Here is a 25,319-nt window from a genome sequence, read left to right as displayed (position 1 = left end):
ATTGCAAAGTCCATGCTGTTAACCACTACATGCTCTTACAACCGGGGTATATGCCTACAGCTTACAACAGCTCTGGAACATGAGCTATCAAATTGCAGACCGTGGGTTTCTATTGTATTGGGAACGGTATTTTTATTTCCTGGCAGGTCATGGATTGACAGCAGTCAAGGAAAAAGCAGGAGCCACACTACGGATTCATGGTGTAAACTCCAGCTCTTCTGAAGGGGCCCAACCTGATACCGAAAGTGGAGTCCCTCAAAGTGAGCGATCTGTTTATCTGGGGGCTTCTTGGACTTCAGCTGTATCGCACTATGTGCGCAAACAGAAGATTTCTAAGTCCGGATCAGTAGACTAAACTCTAAGAGGATGTTTCTCTCCTTACTAGCAGATGTGGCCACAGATCAGAGTCCCACAGAAAGCCCACCCACTTCTCCCTCATCCGGGTCTCGGGGCATGCTGTTCGCCATCACCAATGTGGTTCAAAACACAGTAAGTCGTTACTGCTTCCTCTGTTTTCCCTGGTCTCTCCCAGCGCCTTCTTTTGATATCTGTGTTTACCCGTGACCTAGATACATCAGAGAAAAGATGGTCTTGCTCATAACTTCGGACTATGGTTTTGTTATGCTTTCTCCTACAGAGTAGGTGTAACCTTGGCACCAAAATAATAAGAGCAAATGAAATACATTTTATGTTTAAAAGAAAGGACTGCTCAGAAGGAACGTTTTCAGTCTGCTGTAACAGTGTCCTTTCCAACAGCTGCAAGGACAGCCTCCGGCTGGGGAGGAGAGAGGGCTCTTTCTTAGAGCGGAGACAGCTGGTTTTCTTCGATGGTCTATGTTTCTTTTTTTAAAAAATTCTTTTTAACGTTTATTTATTTTTGAGAGAGAGAGAGAGAGACAGAGCATGAACGGGGGAGGGTCAGAGAGAGGGAGACACAGAATCTGAAGCAAGCTCCTGGTTCCGAGCTGTCAGCACAGAGCCCGACGCGGGGCTCGAACTCAAGGACCGCAAGATCATGACCTGAGCTGAAGTCGGCTGCCCAACCGACTGAGCCACCCAGGCGCCCCAGGTCTATGTTTCTTAATCTTCAATTTGAAGATTATAAAGCCATTCAGAAACCAAAAAAAAAAAATGCTGGTAAGGAATTGGAAACAACATCCTGAGATGTTTCTGAAGTGTTTCCAGATAACTAAGACCAACATTCTTCCCCCATCTTAACCTCCCATTCCTACTCTCCCCATTCCTTAAATAACCCTAAGTTTATCCCCTGCCCCAGATCCCTGTCTGCCTCTTCAAGAAGCTTATTATTGGCAGCAAAACACTGATGAATAATGAAAAAGTGGGGAGGCACCCTAGATGAGATGATACAGCTAGCCGGTCTTCCATGTCAGGAAGAAAAGGTTTCTTTTCTGCTGTGTAAAAACCAACTACTTTTTCTAGAAGTATAGTTGATGTCCAATTTATTCATTCATTCATTTAAAAACAAAAAGGTGGGGGCACCTGGGTGGCTCAGTCGGTTAAGCGTCTGACTTTGGCTCAGGTCATGATCTCACCGTTGGTGAGTTCGATCCTTGTGTCAGGCTCTGTGCTGACAGCTCAGAGTCTGGAGCCTGCTTGGGATTTTCTCTCTCTCTCTCTCTCTCTCTCTCTCTCTGCCCCTCCCTTGCTCACGCTCTGTCTTTCTCAAAAATAAACATTAAAAAAAACTTAACAGAAAAAAAGGTAATCAGTCCTCACTATGTGCCAGGAACTATGCTAGATGCTGGGCATATGTGGACAAACAAAAGGGCACAACATCCTGGAAGACAGAGCCAACTCAAAGGTGAGTACAGTGCAATGTGGGAAGAAGAGGAAGCTGTGGACACACATGTGAAGTCATCTTACCGGACTTTGGGGTCAGAGCATGCCAGAATTAGAAAATGCGTGCTCTCCTCCTTGCAACTCAAGGCCCTCTAGACTAAGTAGGCTGAATGAGAAGCAGCAAATGTGTTTTAGGAGTCAAACAGCAACACATGTCCAGTATGCCTACATGTGGAGGGGGTCGGGTTGGGGATGGGGCGGAGCTCTTTCATATCCCTGGTTATGAGAAATGAGTTCATCGTCTCCCTGAGTGACAGCGCAGGGCACTCTGAGTTTGTCTTCAGCACCCTCAATTCCTTTCTGTGTTCTCTTCTACCTTCTGATACTTACTTTTCCCAAGTTCCAGACACTCCCACCAGCTTTGCCCTTAATCAAAGTCTCCATGTCCTTCTTTCTCCCATTTTATTCTCTACTGAAGTAATCCCTCGTAGAATATTAAAAGACATAAATCAAATCATGCAAAAGCATGAATTGTGATATCCCATAGTCCTTCCACAATATACATGTGTTAAAATCTGTTTTCTGATGTGAATATTGAATGGCCCCCAAATCTGAAAACAGCGTCTAAATGTCCAAGATGGAAATGCCTACTAAAGTATATTAATTCAGCGAAGTCTAATATTGCTAATGAAGCAATAATTATGAAGATTGGAAAATGTACACAGGCAATAATATCTTAATAAAATATAATGTGTATAGTTCATGTAAGGCAGAAAAAACACAGATGTGTGCATAGTATAATTGCAGTTGTGTAGTTGGAGTATATGAACAGAAGCTATAAAGAAATGTAAGCAGTTCTACTTATATGAACAGTTTATGTGAGTAAATCTTGGTTGTTTTAATCTTTCTTTTTTAAGGAAAACAATGGCTGACAAGAGGATTTGCAGGATCATTGTATGATGGAACAGTTTCTAAAGGCAGCCGTATATGGAAATCAACCTGTCTTATTTCATGAATATACTAATTATAGGCAGTTATTGCTAGTTTCTGAAAGTATGCAAGGGCCATCTGAAACAGCCTGAGGGTCCCATACTCCAAGGCCCTAGATTAAAGAATTTGCTAAATTGGCAAGAGTATTTGACATTTTAATAGACTGCTCCAAACAACTCTGTTACTCAGGTTAACATTCTTTCAAACAAAAACAGTAATGGGATCACCTATTAATTTCATGTCTTAGATACGTATTCTATTCATACACATAGAGCCAGTAAAAATTAATCCCAAATATGCTTTGGTTTTTCCTAAGCGTCCTTTTTAAATAATATTGTATGCCCTACAAATTATATGCCATATGTCCTTCCAAGGAAAAGAAAACAGCATTAAGTGGATGTTAAATCCCTGATGAGAAAAAATTGCGACTTCATATTGATTTTAATATTTGCACATAGTGCCTTCTGCGAGTTTCTGACTGCTGTGAAATTGCAAAAGGCAAAAGCTAATCTCATGTGATTATCTCATCTGCAGGGTAAAAGCGTCTTAACGGGCGGTCTGGACGCTCTGGAATTCATTGGTAAGAAAACCATGAATGTCCTTGCGGAGAGTGACCCAGGCTTTAAGCGGACCAAGACACTCATGGAGAGAACCGTTTCCTTATCTCAGGTGGGATTATATACTTTTGCCATCCTTTCTTTCAGTCAGTAAAGTAAATACCTTTTTATTTATCTTTTTTAATAGGTATTTTAAAGCATGTGATTTAAATTCAAATGACCTAAGACAGTAGAGAATGAAAATTGAGTTTCTAATGCACCTGTTCCCCAGCCACTGGGTTCCTCATGGGAGGCAAACGCTGTTAACAGCTTCTTATGGATTCTGTCAGAATTATCATATAGCTATAGATATGGGTATAGACATAGACAGAGATACAGATACATATATACTTTTGCAGACAAATGGTAGCATGCTAACCACACCCATTTATACCTTGCTTTAATCACTTATTAATTTCTTGAAGATTATTACATTTTTGCCATTTGTCTTAGTCCACACAGGCTGCTACAACAAAATATAAGACTAGGTTTCTTATAAGCTACAAACATTCATTTCTCATAGTTCTGGAGGCTGGGAAGCCCAAGATCAAGGTGCTGGCAGATTTCAGTGTCTGGTGATGGCCCATTCCTGGTTCATAGATAGCCATCTTCTCGTCTTCTCACTGTGTCTTCACATGGTAGAAGGGGCAAGAAGCCCTGTGGGGGCTCTTTTATAAGGACACTAATCCTATTCATGAGGGCTCTACCCTCATGACCTAATCCCCTCCCAAAGGCCCTACTTCCAAATACCATCACATTGGGGATTAGGTCTCAACCTATGTATTTGGGGAGCGGGGCACCGGGGTGGCTTAGCTGGTCGTGTCCAACTTCAGCTCAGGTCATGATCTTACAGTCCTGTGAGTTTGAGCCCCATGTCAGTCTCTGCACTGACAGCTTGGAGCCTGGAGCCTTCTTCAGATTCTGTGTCTCCCTCTCTCTCTCTGCCCCTCCCCCACTGTGTGCTTTTGCACACATGCACACTTTCTCTCTCTCTCAAAAATAAATAAATAAACTTAAAAAATGAATTTTGGGGGGACACAAGCATTCAGTTGAAAGCATCATTGTATGTATTCCAGCTCTACTACTTTCTAGCCACATGACCTTGAGCAGGTTACTTAATTCTTCTGTGCCCTGGTTTACTCGCCTGTGCACTGGGTGCAACATCAATACCTACTGATAGCTTTGACGTAAAGATTCAATGAGTTGGAAGAGTACTGGACTCTTAGCAAACATCAGGAACGGTAGTTATTGTTGTTGTATTACTATGTGTCAATATAATAAGTGGAAATGGCATCTCATTGTAATTTTAATTTATAGTCCTCTTACTATATGCAAGGATGGGCCTCTCTTCTCACACTTCAAGTTTTAAAGTTTTCCAACCCTCCTTGGGAAATACGATATGAAGAATTGAATCTGTGGGGCACCTGACTTGTACAGTCGGTAGAGCATGTGACTCTTGATCTTGAGGTCATGGGTTTAAGACCCATGTTGAATGTAGAGCTTACTTAAAAAAAAAAAAGAGAGACTCTACTTGAGGAGAGAGCGGAAGATGGCGGCGTAGGAGGACGCTGGGCTCACCGCGCGTCCTGCTGATCACTTAGATTCCACCTACACCTGCCTAAATAACCCAGAAAACCACCAGAGGATTAGCAGAACGGAGTCGCCGGAGCCAAGCGCAGACCAGAGGCCCACGGAAGAGGGTAGGAAGGGCGGCGAGGCGGTGCGCGCTCCACGGACTGGCGGGAGGGAGCCGGGGCGGAGGGGCGGCTCGCCGGCCAAGCAGAGCCCCCCAGTCTGGCTTGCAAAAAGCAGAGGGGCCTGACGGACTGTGTTCCGACAGCAAGCGCGACTTAGCGTCTGGGAAGTCATAAGTTAACAGCTCTGCTCAGAAAGCGGGAAGGCTGGAGGACAAAGGGAAGGAGAGCTGCTGAGCCCCCAGACGACAGAGCTCAGTTTGGTGGGGAACAAAGGCGCTCGCCAGCGCCATCTTCCCCGCCCATCCCCCAGCCAAAATCCCAAAGAGAACCAGTTCCTGCCAGGGAACTTGCTGGCTCCGCGCGCAAACACCCAACTCTGCGCTTCTGCGGAGCCAAACCTCCGGCAGCGGATCTGACTCCCTCCTGCTGCCACAGGGCCCCTCCTGAAGTGGATCACCTAAGGAGAAGCGAGCTAAGCCTGCCCCTCCTGCCCCTGTGCACCTTGCCTACCCACCCCAGCTAAGACGCCAGATCCCCAGCATCACAAGCCTGGCAGTGTGCAAGTAGCCCAGACAGACCACCCCACCCCACAGTGAATCCCGCCCCTAGGAGAGGGGAAGAGAAGGCACACACCAGTCTGACTGTGGCCCCAGCGGTGGGCTGGGGGCAGACATCAGGTCTGACTGCGGCTCCGCCCACCAACTCCAGTTATACACCACAGCACAGGGGAAGTGCCCTGCAGGTCCTCACCACGCCAGGGACTATCCAAAATGACCAAGCGGAAGAATTCCCCTCAGAAGAATCTCCAGGAAATAACAACAGCTAATGAGCTGATCAAAAAGGATTTAAATAATATAACAGAAAGTGAATTTAGAATAATAGTCATAAAATTAATCGCTGGGCTTGAAAACAGTATAGCCGACAGCAGAGAATCTCTTGCTACAGAGATCAAGGGACTAAGGAACAGTCACGAGGAGCTGAAAAACGCTTTAAACGAAATGCATAACAAAATGGAAACCACCACAGCTCGGATTGAAGAGGCAGAGGAGAGAATAGGTGAACTAGAAGATAAAGTTATGGAAAAAGAGGAAGCTGAGAAAAAGAGGGATAAAAAAATCCAGGAATATGAGGGGAAAATTAGAGAACTAAGTGATACACTAAAAAGAAATAATATACGCATCATTGGTATCCCAGAGGAGGAAGAGAGAGGGAAAGGTGCTGAAGGGGTACTTGAAGAAATAATAGCTGAGAACTTCCCTGAACTGGGGAAGGAAAAAGGCATTGAAATCCAAGAGGCACAGAGAACTCCCTTCATACGTAACTTGAATCGATCGTCTGCACGACATATCATAGTGAAACTGGCAAAATACAAGGATAAAGAGAAAATTCTGAAAGCAGCAAGGGATAAACGTGCCCTCACATATAAAGGGAGACCTATAAGACTCGTGACTGATCTCTCTTTTGAAACTTGGCAGGCCAGAAAGAATTGGCACGAGATTTTCAGTGTGCTAGACAGAAAAAATATGCAGCCGAGAATCCTCTATCCAGCAAGTCTGTCATTTAGAATAGAAGGAGAGATAAAGGTCTTCCCAAACAAACAAAAACTGAAGGAATTTGTCACCACTAAACCAGCCCTCCAAGAGATCCTAAGGGGGACCCTGTGAGACAAAGTACCAGAGACATCACTACAAGCATAAAACATACAGACATCACAATGACTCTAAACCCATATCTTTCTATAATAACACTGAATGTAAATGGATTAAATGCGCCAACCAAAAGACATAGGGTATCAGAATGGATAAAAAAACAAGACCCATCTATTTGCTGTCTACAAGAGACTCATTTTAGACCTGAGGACACCTTTAGATTGAGAGTGAGGGGATGGAGAACTATTTATCATGCTACTGGAAGCCAAAAGAAAGCTGGAGTAGCCATACTTATATCAGACAAACTAGACTTTAAATTAAAGGCTGTAACAAGAGATGAAGAAGGACATTATATAATAGTGACAGGGTCTATCCATCAGGAAGAGCTAACAATTATAAATGTCTATGCGCCAAATACCGGAGCGCCCAAATATATAAAACAATTACTCATAAACACAAGCAACCTTATTGATAAGAATGTGGTAATTGCAGGGGACTTTAACACCCCACTTACAGAAATGGATAGATCATCTAGACACACGATCAATAAAGAAACAAGGGCCCTGAACGAGACATTGGATCAGATGGACTTGACAGATATATTTAGAACTCTGCATCCCAAAGCAACAGAATATACTTTCTTCTCGAGTGCACATGGAACATTCTCCAAGATAGATCATATACTGGGTCACAAAACAGCCCTTCATAAGTTTACAAGAATTGAAATCATACCATGCATACTTTCAGACCACAATGCTATGAAGCTTGAAATCAACCACAGAAAAAAGTCTGGAAAACCTCCAAAAGCATGGAGGTTAAAGAACACCCTACTAACGAATGAGTGGGTCAACCAGGCAATTAGAGAAGAAATTAAAAAATATATGGAAACAAACGAAAATGAAAATACAACAATCCAAACGCTTTGGGACGCAGCAAAGGCAGTCCTGAGAGGAAAATACATTGCAATCCAGGCCTATCTCAAGAAACAAGAAAAATCCCAAATACAAAATCTAACAGCACACCTAAAGGAAATAGAAGCAGAACAGCAAAGGCAGCCTAAACCCAGCAGAAGAAGAGAAATAATAAAGATCAGAGCAGAAATAAACAATATAGAATCTAAAAAAACTGTAGAGCAGATCAATGAAACCAAGAGTTGGTTTTTTGAAAAAATAAACAAAATTGACAAACCTCTAGCCAGGCTTCTCAAAAAGAAAAGGGAGATGACCCAAATAGATAAAATCATGAATGAAAATGGAATTATTACAACCAATCCCTCAGAGATACAAACAATTATCAGGGAATACTATGAAAAATTATATGCCAACAAATTGGACAACCTGGAAGAAATGGACAAATTCCTGAACACCCACACTCTTCCAAAACTCAATCAGGAGGAAATAGAAAGCTTGAACAGACCCATAACCAGCGAAGAAATTGAAACGGTTATCAAAAATCTCCCAACAAATAAGAGTCCAGGACCAGATGGCTTCCCAGGAGAGTTCTACCAGACGTTTAAAGCAGAGATAATACCTATCCTTCTCAAGCTATTCCAAGAAATAGAAAGGGAAGGAAAACTTCCAGACTCATTCTATGAAGCCAGTATTACTTTGATTCCTAAACCAGACAGAGACCCAGTAAAAAAAGAGAACTACAGGCCAATATCCCTGATGAATATGGATGCAAAAATTCTCAATAAGATACTAGCAAATCGAATTCAACGGCATATAAAAAGAATTATTCACCATGATCAAGTGGGATTCATTCCTGGGATGCAGGGCTGGTTCAACATTCGCAAATCAATCAACGTGATACATCACATTAACAAAAAAAAAGAGAAGAACCATATGATCCTGTCAATCGATGCAGAAAAGGCCTTTGATAAAATCCAGCACCCTTTCTTAATAAAAACTCTTGAGAAAGTCGGGATAGAAGGAACATACTTAAAGATCATAAAAGCCATTTATGAAAAGCCCACAGCTAACATCATCCTCAACGGGGAAAACCTGAGAGCTTTTTCCCTGAGATCAGGAACACGACAGGGATGCCCACTCTCACCGCTGTTGTTTAACATAGTGCTGGAAGTTCTAGCATCAGCAATCAGACAACAAAAGGAAATCAAAGGCGTCAAAATTGGCAAAGATGAAGTCAAGCTTTCGCTCTTTGCAGATGACATGATATTATACATGGAAAATCCGATAGACTCCACCAAAAGTCTGCTAGAACTGATACATGAATTCAGCAAAGTTGCAGGATACAAAATCAATGTACAGAAATCAGTTGCATTCTTATACACTAACAATGAAGCAACAGAAAGACAAATAAAGAAACTGATCCCATTCACAATTGCACCAAGAAGCATAAAATACCTAGGAATTAATCTAACCAAAGATGTAAAGGATCTGTATGCTGAAAACTATAGAAAGCTTATGAAGGTAATTGAAGAAGATTTAAAGAAATGGAAAGACATTCCCTGCTCATGGATTGGAAGAATAAATATTATCAAAATGTCAGTACTACCCAAAGCTATCTACACATTCAATGCAATCCCAATCAAAAGTGCACCAGCATTCTTCTCGAAACTAGAACAAGCAATCCTAAAATTCATATGGAACCACAAAAGGCCCCGAATAGCCAAAGTAATTTTGAAGAAGAAGACCAAAGCAGGAGGCATCACAATCCCAGACTTTAGCCTCTACTACAAAGCTGTCATCATCAAGACAGCATGGTATTGGCAGAAAAACAGACACATAGACCAATGGAATAGAATAGAAACCCCAGAACTAGACCCACAAACGTATGGCCAACTCATCTTTGACAAAGCAGGAAAGAACATCCAATGGAAAAAAGACAGTCTCTTTAACAAATGGTGCTGGGAGAACTGGACAGCAACATGCAGAAGGTTGAAACTAGACCACTTTCTCACACCATTCACAAAAATAAACTCAAAATGGATAAAGGACCTGAATGTGAGACAGGAAACCATCAAAACCTTAGAGGAGAAAGCAGGAAAAGACCTCTCTGACCTCAGCCGTAGCAATCTCTTACTCGACACATCCCCAAAGGCAAGGGAATTAAAAGCAAAAGTGAATTACTGGGACCTTATGAAGATCAAAAGCTTCTGCACAGCAAAGGAAACAACCAACAAAACTAAAAGGCAACCAACGGAATGGGAAAAGATATTTGCAAATGACATATCAGACAAAGGGCTAGTATCCAAAATCTATAAAGAGCTCACCAAACTCCACACCCGAAAAGCAAATAACCCAGTGAAGAAATGGGCAGAAAACATGAATAGACACTTCTCTAAAGAAGACATCCGGATGGCCAACAGGCACATGAAAAGATGTTCAGCGTCGCTCCTTATCAGGGAAATACAAATCAAAACCACACTCAGGTATCACCTCACGCCAGTCAGAGTGGCCAAAATGAACAAATCAGGAGACTATAGATGCTGGAGAGGATGTGGAGAAATGGGAACCCTCTTGCACTGTTGGTGGGAATGCAAATTGGTGCAGCCGCTCTGGAAAGCAGTGTGGAGGTTCCTCAGAAAATTAAAAATAGACCTACCCTATGACCCAGCAATAGCACTGCTAGGAATTTATCCAAGGGACACAGGAGTACTGATGCATAGGGGCACTTGTACTCCAATGTTCATAGCAGCACTCTCAACAATAGCCAAATTATGGAAAGAGCCTAAATGTCCATCAACTGAGGAATGGATAAAGAAATTGTGGTTTATATACACAATGGAGTACTACGTGGCAATGAGAAAAAATGAAATATGGCCTTTTGTAGCAACGTGGATGGAACTGGAGAGTGTGATGCTAAGTGAAATAAGCCATACAGAGAAAGACAGATACCATATGGTTTCACTCTTATGTGTATCCTGAGAAACTTAAGAGAAACCCATGGGGGAGGGGAACAAAAAAAAAAAAAAAAAAGAGGTTAGAGTGGGAGAGAGCCAAAGCATAAGAGACTGTTGAGAACTGAGAACAAACTAAGGGTTGATGGGGGGTGGGAGGGAGGAGAGGGTGGGTGATGGGTACTGAGGAGGGCACGTTTTGGGATGAGCACTGGGTGTTGTATGGAAACCAATTTGACAATAAATTTCATATATAAAAAAAAAAAAAAACTGGACATAAATGTATAAAACAAAAAAAAAAAAAGAATTTAATCTGTGTTTTGCTTACTTATAGTAGTTAAAGAAGTTAAAAGTAGTATTTATTTTCTTTTCCAAGTATAAAACCCTAATAGTGAACTTGCTTTTTCAGATGGCACATGCCCAGTTCATGCTCCACAGTGCAGACATGCTCCTGGTCCCTTCCTCCGTAACAGGCAGATACGCCAGGTCTGTCTCTGCCTTCCTGAAATCAGGAGCAGCTGATACAGCCCCAGATTTCATAAATTTCATAGGCAGGACAAACATACCTTCTCCTGGCTCAACACTAGGAAGCCACTAAGGAGCCATCACTGACATCATGTTAGTGGCATTTCCTGAAAAGCTTTTGTTTTAAGCTATTTCCTCTGGTCTCTTCCAGAGTAACCTTCATATAACCACTCTGATATTATAGCTCAGGTCAGGACTTGGCAGGATCATCTAAACCACCAGCCTACCGATCCTGCAAAAGAAAATACATTTGTATTAATCAGATAATTAATACCAGATGTTGCAAAATGAAAATGAAACTAAAACACCAACCCCCAAGGATCGATGTGGCTAAGAGCAAAAAAATCTAACTTTCGCTCCTGCAGCGTGAATGTCCCTGTTCAGGGACTCTCTAGATAGCTCTTTTCTGAGTCCATTATCTTGTGGATCTGCCATCCTAAAATCTTTACTTCCAGCCTCATAGAAGGGGAAGGAATATGGGAGGGCCCGGTAGGTAGGACACTTTAGGACTTCTCCCTGGAAGTGATATATGTCACTTTACCTTCATTCCTTTGGCCAAAACTTCCACAGAGTCTACCTAATTCAACTCAAGGGGCTGAGAAATATAGTTCAGTTATGTGTCTAGGACGGAAAGGGTATTTGGTGAGCATGTAGGAATATTGTTGCCACAGGACTTATATATAAAATTTATATAGATACATACGTACATACTATATATTATATATACACATGTACCTACCTATAAGCCTATATATGTGTCTATATATAAGCATATATGTATAGATATAAATTTCATTCTAGTTAAGAAGGTGATAATGTGGGGGAAATGTGACCAAGTCCAGAAACTGGCTAACTATGCTTCTTTGGCTGAAATTCACATACCTCTAAAATGGAGAATTTCAGGGCGCCTGGGTGGCTCAGTCGGTTGAGCGTCCGACTTCAGCTCAGGTCATGATCTCACAGTCCATGAGTTTGAGCCCCGCATCGGGCTCTGTGCTGACAACTCAGAGCCTGAAGCCCACTTCAGAATCTGTGTCTCCCACTCCCTCTGCCCTTCCTCCACTCATACTCTGTTCTCTCTCTCTCTCTCTCTCTCTCTCTCTCTCTCTCTCTCTCTCTCAAAATAAATAAACATTAAAAAAAAATTTTTTAAATCCCCAGTGGTAATTTGATGAGATTGTTTTGAAAATTTAAAATTCAGAGCTTGTACATATTAATGTTAAAGACAGATAGAGGGGAGAATTCTGTCTGCAGCCCAGTGAGTTTTTGGCTAAGCGCCTCAAGAACCCAAAAGGAGAAATGGGGTCGATTGTTTTATTGATGCACATTAAAAACCACGGTCTGTTCTTCCATGATCTTTCCCTTGTGAATTTGTGGTGGCCACTGTGTTTATGGTGCTCTCCATAGATACTAAAGAACCCTATAAACTTAATGCCCAGTAAACTTAATGAGGAATCAAATAAAGGATGCTTAGAATCACAGAAAGCAAGTGCAGGAAATTGGGAGTGACTGGGGGACTCGGTGTTCACTTTGCTCTCTTTATTTAATCAACAAAAAAAATAACTGGAGAGAAATGATCAACATGGAGAGGAACTCCATTCACAGTCCTACTTCTCCAGCATCAATAAGCTAATATTCTTCTTTATACTTAGTATCTGATGAGAAATACGTTATGAGTTTATATTTTATTAATATTGTTCATCAAAGATGGTTAATAGCCACCCACATAAAATTTTTTAAAATAACGCAACTCAGATCAAAGCAGACCAGCTTATGACTGCCTTGAGGTCTGCCTGGGTGCCAAAGTTGCAGTGAACCCTATCACAATAGATTAGACTTTCCTGGTGTGCATCGATTTGCTCGTTATAGATAATTTGGATATTTTAGAAAATAAGAAAATTAATCACACACAGAAAACACTTCAGCGGAAACCACGGTTCAGCTTCTGATGTGCTTCTTTCCAATCCTGTTCCCAGGCATAGAATTTTTGCTTTGTCTTTTCATGTATATAATGAACATGGAAAACTCAAAGTAGAATATTATGTAAAAATTGTCAGTAGGATCAATCAAAGAATCATTGTGTTAGAAATTCCCAAGTAACTAAAACCTACTCTTCACAAATACAAAGCCAGCCCTATCTCCCCTGATTCAGGAAATGAGGCATCCCAGCATACACCCAGGGCACAAACACTGTGTATTTCTGCAGATGTTAAGAGAAGCCAAGGAGAAAGAGAAGCAGAGGTTGGCCCAGCAGCTCACGGCCGAGAGGACCGCACACTACGGGATGCTGTTTGATGAGTATCAAGGTTTGTCACACCTGGAAGCCCTGGAAATTCTGTCCAATGAAAGTGAAAGCAAGGTATGTCAGCCCTGCTCATGTATAATACCATGTTCACTGGGGCACCTGGGTGGCTCAGTTTGTTGAGCGTCTTACTCTTGATTTCAGCTCAGGTCATGATCTCAGGGTCATGAGAACAAGCCCTGTGTCAGGCGCTGTGCTGGGTGTGGAGCCTGCTTAAGATTCTCTCTCTTCTTCCTCTGCCCCTCCCCCTGCTCATGCTCTCTCTCTAAAAAAAAAAAAAATAATAATAACAATAAATAAAATAAAATACCATGTTCACTAATTTGTTTTCTTATACATGAGAGAAACTGGAAAATCTGCCATTAAAATATCTCATGTTTAGGGCCTTGTTAGTAGTGTGCTAGGGTCACAAATATGATACAGTTTGATGACCCCTTGTGCTCCATATTATTTCCTCTCTGTCCTATGCTAAGCTATTACCCCTCCCCGCCCCCAAGAGGGCCAGCAAAATAAGAGTCATCACCACCATACTTCATGGTGCCAAAGGTTGCTCAGAAACTTGCCTGTCAGGCTCCTGGCCCTGTGCTTTCTTTTGGTGATGTACCAGACCAGCGATGCCCTACTAGGCCACATTGCCATATCCACCCAATGAAAACAAAGCAGCTGATGTTTCTTCCAGACTGCAGGGTTTTAATAGAGTTTTATGGGCTAAATAGTGATGTGTTCACCCATTCGTTAAAAAGCTTGGGCCACAAAAGGCAGGATTATCTTGCTGGGGGTTAAAGGTCTATTGGGGGGGGGGCACCTGGATGGCTCAGTTGGTTGAGCATCAGTCTTCAGCTCAGGTCATGATCTCACCATTCGTGAGTTCAAACCCCATGCTGGACTCTGTGCTGACAGTTCAGAGCCCGGAGCCTGCTTCAGATTCTGTGTCTCCCTCTCTCTCTCCCTCTACCCTGCTCTCACTCTGTCTCTCTCTCTCAAAAATAAACAAACATTAAAAAAAAAAAAAGTTCTATCTGGGAATGTTCCAGAATGGAAACCTGGGAATTACCTGATAGCCCTGTACATTCACATCCCCATCACTGTGATCTCAAGAAACAAAATAGAAACAGTAGAAATCAGCAGGGTTTGGGGATTTTTTTTTTTTTAAAGGATCTACGTGGGGGGTGGGGGAGGGTAGTTATTTAGCAAATACTCATATGATACTTATATAGTCACTATTCTAAGTGCTTTAAAACTATTAATTCACTTAGTTATATATACAGCTCTTTTGCCTGGTGTCAGGCTGATTGTACTTTGGGGTGTTTTCCTGGCGGAGCCATAGGGTAGCACCTGCTGAACGTCCTGGGAGGGGCCATAGTTCATCTCAGTGACGTTCACTGGGGACAAGCAGGACCCCTGATGGCAAGAGGAACTTGGAAGTGAGCCTTACAGTAGAGGAGTGATTCTTGACTCTCTCTTGGCCATGTCCTCCATGTTTGCACTTGGAGGGGATACAGACATTCTTGATGCCCACCTAAGCCAGGAAACATGGCCTCTGCCCTATAAGAGGCAACCAAGAACTAAACAGGATGGAAATCCCCCTCCTTCCAGATGATTGAGTTATGTGTCACTTTTCTGTGTTTATTTCTTTTTTATTGTTGTTATCCATGAGCCATCAGGAACAGTCTTGTGGTTAAACTGTTAAAGAGGGTAATTTTTTAAGAACAAAATCATGCCTCATATACAGTTACAAAATGAACGTGAATTAAAGAATTTATTTAGCCTCTTAATTAAATGAAAGAACCAAGCAGATATTATAATTGGTTCAGGGGAAAAGCCAACACACATATTTACGTGGAGTAAAGCAATTTTGAAACCAGTGTGCAAATGGTCATAAACCACAGGAGGTGAGGCTGTTCCTCTGCTGGACAGAATCTATTCATACGTCTATAGACTAGAATTATTTTGCACTGCTCTCAGCTCGTGCCATCCAAAGAGTTGTGAAGTTGCTCCCATAGACTCGGAATCAGATAACCTGGTAACGTGTGCTCTAGAAAATGTAGTTTTCCACTGAATCACAAATCTTTCCCTATAAAAGCTGGGCTTCGAGTCAGACATTACGCGATCAAATACCACTCAGTAGTAGCTGTATGATTTTGGACCCATCTTACCTCAATCTCCTTATCTGTGAAATGGGATTAATAATAAAACCTACCTCATAGCAGCATTAAAGAATTAAATGAGATAATCCACGTGAAGCCAGTTGCAGCTTGCTGAATAGATAATAAGTACTCAATAAATGTTAGCTGTCTTTTTATACATGTTTATGTATATGCATATATAAGGTTGATGACATTTTATTTTTACATGCATTCTTATATGTGTGTGTATGTGTGTTGTTTTAATTAAAAACATAACACGGATGTGTGGTCTCTTGTAGTTATCATAGTGGTAGAGAGATTCCATTCTGGAGAGTTCCATTGCAATTTTCAGCTGTGAAAGAGTCCCAGGTCCTTAGAAAAGAGCCCCAAACGACTGACGTTGCTCGGAAGGAGGTTTGGTCCCTGGAGGGATACATTTCCCTCTGTTTACACACTGTTCTACAAGCTCTGCTTTTGTTCCCCCAGCCTAGAGATTTTTATAGATTCATAGTAGGGAATGCAGAACTTTTTCTTGGATTAGTAATGCGTTACTGGGTGCTATAAAAAAAAAGTCCTAAAAATATATGGGTCAAATCAGTAGGCATTATCCTCATTCTAGAACCATCCAAGATGGGAGTGCCTGGTCATCAGGCAGCTTTCCTGAATTAGGGGTTCAGGAGCCACGCTCTGTCCATCTCATGGCTCCACTAGATCCGTCCTGATGTTCACCTGCCTCAGGCAAGAATACAAATGGAGACCCTTACTGGGGTTGTCAGATTTAGCAAATAAAAATACAGGATGACAAGATAAGCTTTAACTTTTAATAAACAATGAATACTTCTTTTTAAAATGTTTTTAATGTTTATTTTTGAGAGAGAGAGACACACACACACGCAGAGTATGAGCAGGGGAGGGATAGAGAGAGAGGGAGACACAGAAGCCGAAGAGGTCTCCAGGCTCTGAGCTGTCAGCACAGAGCCTGATGCAGAGCTCGAACTCACAAATGGTGAGATCATGACCTGAGCTGAAGTCAGACGCTTAACTGACTGAGCCACCCAGGCGCCCCAACAATGAATACTTTTTTAACGTAAATATGTCCTCTGCAATATTTGAGACACACACTTACACTAAGAAAGTATTCATCATTCAAATTTAACTAGACCTCCTCTACACACCAAATTCTTGGAAGTTAAAGGAGTTTTGAAACAAACTGTTAAAAATATATATATATTCTGTCATCCTACCCTAACAAATACACTTTTATAATGACTTTGAAGGCCTGGTTCCCATTCAGACTTCTCACACTCCTCACATTTCCGTACTACCCTCCTGCCTGCTCTCCTGTCTTTATTTCCAGCTATCTTTCACTTCAAGGGCTTTATATGTACATGTGAGGATACCCTAGTTCAAGTTCCATCCACGCCACTGCTAACAGCCACCTCTTAGACCTAGGGGTGCACCCTCCAGTGGATGGTCCTGCCATAAGGAGCACATCCTGAGTAGAGATCCATACAGGCTGAGGGAGGGAAACTTTAGCAACTTTAGTACCTAGAGAGTGGTTTGGAAGAAGGAGTGTGGGCTCTGGGTGGGCACATCCCTTTGGCCCTGTGGACTCCCCTGTGTCTGAGTCTAGAGCATTGGATTTCACCATCTTCTAGGCCCTCTTTGTTGTCTTTATCCCACCAGCACAAGGACAGAAAGGTGTAGAGGGTACACTCCCATTTTTTAAGAGCCTTGACCTGAAAATGATACACATCACCTCTGCTGACCTTGCTATTGGCTAAAACATAGACACATTATATGGAAATATAAGGAATTATTATCATTACTACTCTACTAGATTGACTCTAGGATGGCAACAGGCATGACAATGTGGTATACTATAAACCTTATGAAAAAAACTAATCATTTTAATTGCTATTATACACAATAGCTCACAAGAACAGTAAGCAAGAATCTTCAAAATGGCACTCTATACTCCCTCTCAGGGAAAAGATTTACAAGGCAGACTGTCTACCCTTGTGTTCCCATCAACACTTAGCAGAATGCCAAGCATATAGTCAGCATTCTATGAATATTTATTGAGGAGTGCATGATTATTTATTATTGGATTGAAATAAAGATTCAACGCTCATCACCTTGGCATAATGGAATGAACTAGGAGGAAGCAAAAGAGATACTGTAGTAGAAAGATGCTGACAATAGATTCCTTTGTTAAAAAGAATCCTTTCCAAAGGATGCCCAAGGCATACAACCCCAGTGCATTCCCTCCCAGAGGATGGCTCCCCTCCAGAAGACATGAGGAAACCATAATGCCCCACATTTTCACTAAGTGTTGTGCTCAAGCACATTTATTCAATAATTACCTTTTTTATTTTACTCTTTGAAAACTGCTGTTTAAAAATACATCTGAATTGTAGGAATCTGATGTGGGCCTATCTTGGACCCTGAGACCTAATCATGAATATCTGAGCTGAAAAGAAGCTCTTAAAAGGTCAGAGCCAAAGGACGTGGGGGCAGCCATCATGCAGGGTGCGTTTGCCTCCACCTGCTGAACTCCATGACTGATGGGTTTGTGTGGATGCCTTCCTGCCATGCTTCCTTCCGGAGCTCCTTCCCATTGCATTCTGTCCTCCTGATATACATGACAACTTCTAAGAAAATGTTTTCCTGGCATCCCTGATGCCCTCTCTAACCCTCTCGCTTACCCTGATGTGTGAATCTACAACCATAATGAATACGAAAACATATTCCAGGGGGCATTGCGGCTCCTCTGCTGGTTCTGGCTCCAGAGCAAGTGTTTGACCTGCAGAATGAAAACTTTACTACTTTACAGTCTTATGTCATTTTTTGTATGGTTTTTCCATGCACTATGGCCATTTTGAAAGTTCAAATCAGTCTTCAGATTCACAGAGGATGGCTGGCCATGTGTGCAAATAATTTTTAAATGTTTACCGCGGTCAGTTTCAAAAGAGGGTCTCTGAAGACAGTGAACAGGGAAGTTGTCAGCTCAAGCATCATCCTCTGTGAAGTCTCCCTGCCCACCCTCTTGTCTCCCCAAGTGGGACTGAAGTCGCCTCCCTGGTGCCCCACTGCCCCTCCATTCACATCTGTCATGGCCGTTAGCGGTTAGCCTGGGCTTTCCTCCAATAGACTGCAAGATCTCTGAGAAGAAAAATGTGTCTCATGTGTTTTTGTAGCCCTGGTGTATAACCCACATCTAGCAAGTAATAATGTATGTATATCTGTATATGTAAAACATTTCTTTATGTGTTTGTTTATATGTATATGTATTATACATACATATGTTAATATTCTTTTATGTTAACCTACATGAAATATATGTAATTTCTTGACTGTCACTGTAAGTACTTTTAAATACATTATCTCATTTAACCCTCAAAACAACCTTACAAGGGAGATGCTATTAGAACCCATTTTACAGATAAGGAAGGAAAGACATAGAAAGGTTAAATAAATTATCCCAGGTCACACAATTCATAAGTGAGGGACTCATATTTGTTGTTTTTTTTTTTTTTTTAAGAGTGAGAGATAGCAAGCAGGGAAGGGACAGAGGGAGAAAGAGAATCTTAAGCAGCCTCCATGCTCAGCACAGAGCACAGAGCCCGATGTGGGGCTCAATCCCATGACCTTGAGATCATGACCTGAGCCGAGATCAGGAGTCAGTCGATTAACTGACTGAGCCACCCAGACGCCCCACGGGGCTCATCTTTGAATTCAGAGTTGACAACATGTGTGTTTTTAACCACTTGGCTACAAGAGCTGCCACCACAATTTACTTAGCGTCTGCCTTTTGCACCCGTGTCTCGTACTTCACGGTCACTATTTCATTTACGTCACAAAGGATCACAATGAAGTGTGGCTCTCCCTTTAAAGTTGTAAAAGCTGAGGCCCAGGGAGCTTATGTAACTCACCCAAAGTTGCAAGGTTCATAGGCAGTAAATCCAGCGTTCAACCTGGCATTACCCCCCGCCGCCCCCCCCACACACACCACCAATCGCCTGAGTCCTGGGAGAACTGGGGACGGCCCTGTGTAAATGTGAAAAGATGACAGTTACACTGACCTATTTCTGTTTTCAGGTTCAGTCATTTTTAACATCGCTTGATGGAGAGAAGCTGGAACTCTTAAAAAACGACCTAATTTCCATTAAAGACATCTTTGCAGCCAAAGAATTGGAGAATGAAGAGAATCAAGAAGAACAAGGTAAAAGAAAATAACCGGTTAAACAGCAAAACAAAGTGTTGGTATGATCCTTCAGAAACGGCTGTTAATAAACCCAGCCCTTTGAACAGGGGATGATTTAATGCAAGTGCCCCTCCTCCTCGCTTCCAGAACACTCTGTACATCTGCTCTTGTTACAGGAGCTGGTCGCATTGATCTGTAGGGCGGGAACTCCTGACTGACGCATCTTCATTTCTCTGGTGGGCAGCACAGTTCCTGACACATCACGGCACACAGTAAACTCGAATGGTCACATGGACCAAGAACGCAGTGCCCTGAGCAGGGCCCTGATGACTGGAGTTTATGCTCTGATATCTAATTTCGTATCTGCATGCAGTGGGCAGGGCTTTTCATGGATTTCTTCTTGTATTTTTCTTTTCTTTCTTTTTTTATTTTTTAAGAATTTATTTATTTTGGAGGGGCAGAGAGAGAGAAGGAGAGATGAGCATAGAACCCAACGTGGGGCTCAATCTCACAACCCTATCATTACTTGAGCTGAAATCAAGAGTCGGACACTTAACCAGCTGAGCCACCCAGGCTCGCCTGAGAGTAATTTCTTACTGAGGTCATCACCTAGCACTGCAACCACAGTTGTTCAGGTTATGCTAACAGACAACCATGACCACACAGGCTGACTTCTCCTGGGACTCTCTCAAGGTCCCATTTGAAACATTTCCACCATTTACTGGCTGCATGGCCTTGAACAAGTTAGGTAACCTTTCTGAAACTCGTTATCTTCACCTGCTAAATGGAGACAATTATACAGATTCCCAAGGGCTGTTGTGAGGCTCAAGTTAGAGAATATATGTAAAAATATTTATTACAGAGCCTGGCACACAGAACTGCTCAAAAACATTAGCTGGTATTGTTATTTAAAGTGCTAAAACAATGCCGGGACAATAGTAAAGGTACAATCAATTGTAGCTTTTATTTATGATTGTATTTGTTATTACCCACACAGCATAGCGATCATGTGCCTTCATACCCATCAAAGAGCCGGAAGTGTTCTGTGCCCAGGTGTGTTACGTACCTTTAATCAAGGCTCAAGCACGAGAGCCAAGCGCTTCAGCCTCGTTGCTCAGGACCAGATTATTCTAGGCATTTGCAAACTTAGTTAAATACCATCTCCCACTTTAGTCCTTCATAGAGACCTTATGTGCCTTCAGTTTAATGAGGTTTATGCTCATTGCATCAAAATAGAAGACTCAGTTATAGGGGCGCCTGGGTGGCGCAGTCGGTTGGGCGTCCGACTTCAGCCAAGTCACTATCTCGCGGTCCGTGAGTTCGAGCCCCGCGTCAGGCTCTGGGCTGATGGCTCGGAGCCTGGAGCCTGTTTCCGATTCTGTGTCTCCCTCTCTCTCTGCCCCTCCCCCGTTCATGCTCTGTCTCTCTCTGTCCCAAAAATAAATAAACGTTGAAAAAAAAAAAAAAGACTCAGTTATACAGGACAATAGAAAGAAGTCAATATCAAAGAGACTATTGGAGAAGAATGTTTTTGAGATTTGTGTGTTTCTACAAAAGTCACAAAGAATGACAGCCTTGTCTTTGTTTTAATAATGAGAAACTAAGACACTAGCTGTCAAAGTTCACGCACATGGTATTATGGGCCCAAGATGAACCAATAGGGATGCCTGTTTTCCAGAGTAACAATCACCAGAAAGATCCAGATTATTTCTCTTTGGTTTCATGATGCCTAAGGTAGACCTTGATCCTAATGGGGGAGTCATTGAGAACGACATAAAGAAGATCCCAGATTTCCCCTAATGTCAGTACTGTTGCCAGTGCAACTTAAAGCAGCCCTGCATCCCCAACTAGGGTAATTTCTTAGAGAGGAACCTTGGTTCAATACTGTTAATACTGTTAATGCTACCATATATGATGTGTTTCAGTCAATACAGAGCTTTAGTAAATTGGGCTTTTTTCATATGACAAAAACAAAAAACAAAAATTGAAGTCCTGGACAGCATGCTTAAGAAATGGTAGACTTTCTCTCCTTAAGTGACAGAACTCTATTACTGCCCATAATACATCCATTTTCCCAAAGGGCATCTCCAGATTATCAAAACACTATTAATTTTAATTAATTTAATAGATAAATGTAAAACACGTAAAGAAAAACTGGGAGAAAAGAGTAGCGGGGTTGCCATTAAATCAATCCAGTTATGATGGAGCATGACAACTCCATAGAGGTGGACAGATTATCTAAAAGCTGTAAAGAGTTATCTCATCAGTGGGGGTGAGCGGACGAGCCAGGAACACTCTGAGAGAAACCAGAGCATTCGCATCCATTTTTTTTTTTCTTGTAAGCATTTACATTCCTAAAGACCCCTTAACATGTAAATAATTTATTTGCAAGTCTTGGAAAATATAACAAATTGTCGTTTTCGGCTAAACTCAACATCAGGCTCCTCTGCCTTTGATAATATTAGCTAATGATTTGCATGATTGTCTTTCCAGCAGTGTGTAATTTTATCACACTACTATAGGTCTCTAATTTGGTTTACCGCTGTCGTGAAGAGGTTCTAAAAGGCCATTTTCTATTTTTATCGCTTCAGTGAAGATCTTGACCACATGTACGAACCAAGAGTTGTAGTAATAGATATTCTTTGTTGCAACAGTATTGATCATCAGTTTTTATCTACTTCTGTTTTTCTCTACTTCCATTTTTCTCTGTGGCTTTTTTTCCCCTAAGATATCTGCTAAAAGTTATTGGTATCTTTTTCTGTTGTATAGAACAAATGCACATTTAAAAGCTGGAGAGGGGTACCTGGGTGGCTCAGTCAGTTAAGCATTTGACTCTTGATCTCAGTCAGGTCTTAATCTCAGTGTCGTGAGTTTAAGCCCCGCACTGGGCTCCATGCTAGGTGTGGAGCCTGCTTTAAAAAAAAAAAAAAAAAGTGGAGCTACACAAAGTATTTGCATCCTAATTTAGCATTGATGATTCCCAAATATTTTTAATCTCCCTATGTTTTTTTTTAATGTGTATTTATTTATTTTGAGAGAGAGAGAGCAGGGGAGGGGCAGAGAGAGAGGGAGAAAGAGAATCCCAAGCAGGCACTGTGCTGTCTGCACAGAGCCCAATGCAGGGCTTGATCCCATGAACCATGGAATCATGACCCGAGCCAAAATCGAGGTTGGATATTCAACCGACTAAGCCACCCAAACACCCCAATCTCCCTATGTTTCTATCTTTGTAGCACATAACAACATAGTTGATAATATTTTAGTGTTTACAAATACTTTCACGTTTGTTACATTATTTGATCTTTACAACAGTGCTACAGCAGAGATGGATGGGTTTTTTTTATCTAAATTTAGAGGAGGGTATGGAAGCCAAGAAGACCCATGACTAGCCCCAGGCCATATATTCTCTAAATGCAGGAGCTGGGGTAGAACCCATGCCTTCCACAACTAAGTCCAGGGCTCTAACTTCCCTGCATCATTGCCTCACACAGAACAAGAAGTGAGAAGAACCAGGCAGTTTGGCAATGAGCCCTTGCTGATGCTGCACAGATGTGTGCCTGCCCCTCTTACTTTGCCTACTTAGGGAGGGTGAGATCAAGACTCCTGCCCAGCAGAGAGAGAGAATCTCAGCTTTGTCTCTGTCTCCCTAGCCCTTCATCTCTCCTTTCTTGCAAGTAGTTAATGAGAAGGCATTAGGTTGAAGACTAGGTTCAGGTAATCACCTCCTCCAGGAAGCCTTCTTAATACCCCTCTCAGGGCAAGATTTGGTGCTGTAAAAGCCTTCTCAATTAGTGCGCTTACCTCTTCGGGTTAGAACGATGCTTGTGTCAGCTTCATCCTGAACAAAGACAGCCATCTCTCTCTCTCTCTCTCTCTCTCTCTACCGCCAAGGTACACACCTCCCTGTCCCTGCTGCAGCCACCCTGGCCTCCTTGCTGTCCCTGCGCAAGCCGGGCACACTCCTTCTTGGACTTTTTTTTTTTTTTTTAATTTTTTTTTTCAACGTTTATTTATTTTGGGGACAGAGAGAGACAGAGCATGAACGGGGGGAGGGGCAGAGAGAGAGGGAGACATAGAATCGGAAGCAGGCTCCAGGCTCTGAGCCATCAGCCCAGAGCCTGACGCGGGGCTCGAACTCCCGGACCGCGAGATCGTGACCTGGCTGAAGTCGGACGCTTAACCGACTGCGCCACCCAGGCGCCCCTCCTTCTTGGACTTTGTGTTGGTGGTGTCTCTGCCTGGAGATCTCTTCCCGTGCCCCATCTGATGTTGCTCACCATCTCCTCCTCTGTCATTACTCAAATGGCACCTTCTCAGTTGCCCTCTCACTTCCCGACCGCCAGCCACCCCCATTCCTCTTCCTTGGTTTATACTTCATAAAACTTTCCACCTGACACATATGTTTTACCTCTCTATTTTGTTCATGAATCTGTCTCTCCCCTGAGAATATATGAACTCGGGTGATGATAAACTGATCAAGCCAAATGTTTTAAATAAAGACATACAGGGGCGCCTGGGTGGCGCAGTCGGTTAAGCGTCCGACTTCAGCCAGGTCACGATCTCGCGGTCCGGGAGTTCGAGCCCCGCGTCAGGCTCTGTGCTGACAGCTCAGAGCCTGGAGCCTGTTTCAGATTCTGTGTCTCCCTCTCTCTCTGCCCCTCCCCTGTTCATGCTCTGTCTCTCTGTGTCTCAGAAATAAATAAACGTTAAAAAAAAATTAAAAAAAAAAATAAATAAAAATAAATAAATAAATAAATAAATAAATAAATAAATAAAGACATACAAGTTACTCCGGCTGTCTTCACGAGCTGCTAATTAGCCATTTTGTCTATAAAACAGCAAAGGGCACATGCACACAAGTATTAGATACAGTTTTTCTCACATGGCTTAGTTATCCCTGAAGGTAATGCCTTTCCCCACTGACACAAACCACAGGATTTTCTACTCAGAGGGTTTTGAGATCATGTAATCAGGCCGATTAATGATGCTTTTATTCTCCCCCAAACTGGTGGTAAACCCATTGTAGAATCAATTCTTTGGCACTTAGAAAATTCAAATATGGTTTCAATTCATACATATAAATGAGAAAAAGAAGTAAGATTATAACTTGTAAAAAATCGTTTTTATTGGGACACCTGGGTGGCTCAGTGGGTTAAGCATCTGACTTTGGCTCAGGTCATGACCTTGCGGTTCGTAAGCTCGAGCCCCGTGTCGGGCTCTGTGCTGGCAGCTCAGAGCCTGGAGCCTGCTTCGGATTCTGTGTTTCCCTCTCTCTCTGCCCCACCCCTGCTCACAATCTTTCTCTGTCTCTCTCAAAAATAAATAAACATTAAAAAAATTTTTTTAATCTTTTTTATTGACCCTCAATGACATTAATTTATTTTTATTTGATGGTATATATGTGATCTATATATTATTCTATATGGTATAGTTTACCACCAAACTGTTTATTTAATAAATACTCAGTTTAGTACCTATTATGTCCCCGGCCACTGTGTTGGATGCTCTGGATTCAGGAATGAGCAAAAACATATACCATGTCTGTCCTTAGGTAGCTCCCATTCT

The 25,319-nt window shown here is 42.2% G+C and overlaps 1 protein-coding gene across 4 annotated transcripts in view; it reads left to right on the top strand.

Moving 5' to 3' along the window:
* FAM114A1 (family with sequence similarity 114 member A1) overlaps positions 1–25,319 on the top strand; it is a 75,992-nt gene that overhangs the window by 34,581 nt on the left and 16,092 nt on the right. For 3 of the 4 annotated variants that reach the window (XM_086705229.1, XM_086705231.1, XM_086705230.1), the window contains exons 4-8: positions 147–260; positions 386–489; positions 3,325–3,459; positions 13,326–13,478; positions 19,649–19,772. In XM_086705229.1, coding sequence (XP_086561355.1) covers positions 147–260; positions 386–489; positions 3,325–3,459; positions 13,326–13,478; positions 19,649–19,772 — 630 coding nt within the window. The remainder of the gene's footprint in view (positions 1–146; positions 261–385; positions 490–3,324; positions 3,460–13,325; positions 13,479–19,648; positions 19,773–25,319) is intronic. The other variant, XM_086705232.1, reaches the window with a different exon arrangement.

This window comes from Puma concolor, chromosome B1 (genome assembly GCF_028749965.1).
Source record: "Puma concolor isolate L17-30 chromosome B1, mPumCon1.1.hap2, whole genome shotgun sequence".
NCBI classification, from domain to species: domain Eukaryota; kingdom Metazoa; phylum Chordata; class Mammalia; order Carnivora; family Felidae; genus Puma; species Puma concolor.
This window is presented reverse-complemented; position numbering and strand designations above follow the sequence as displayed.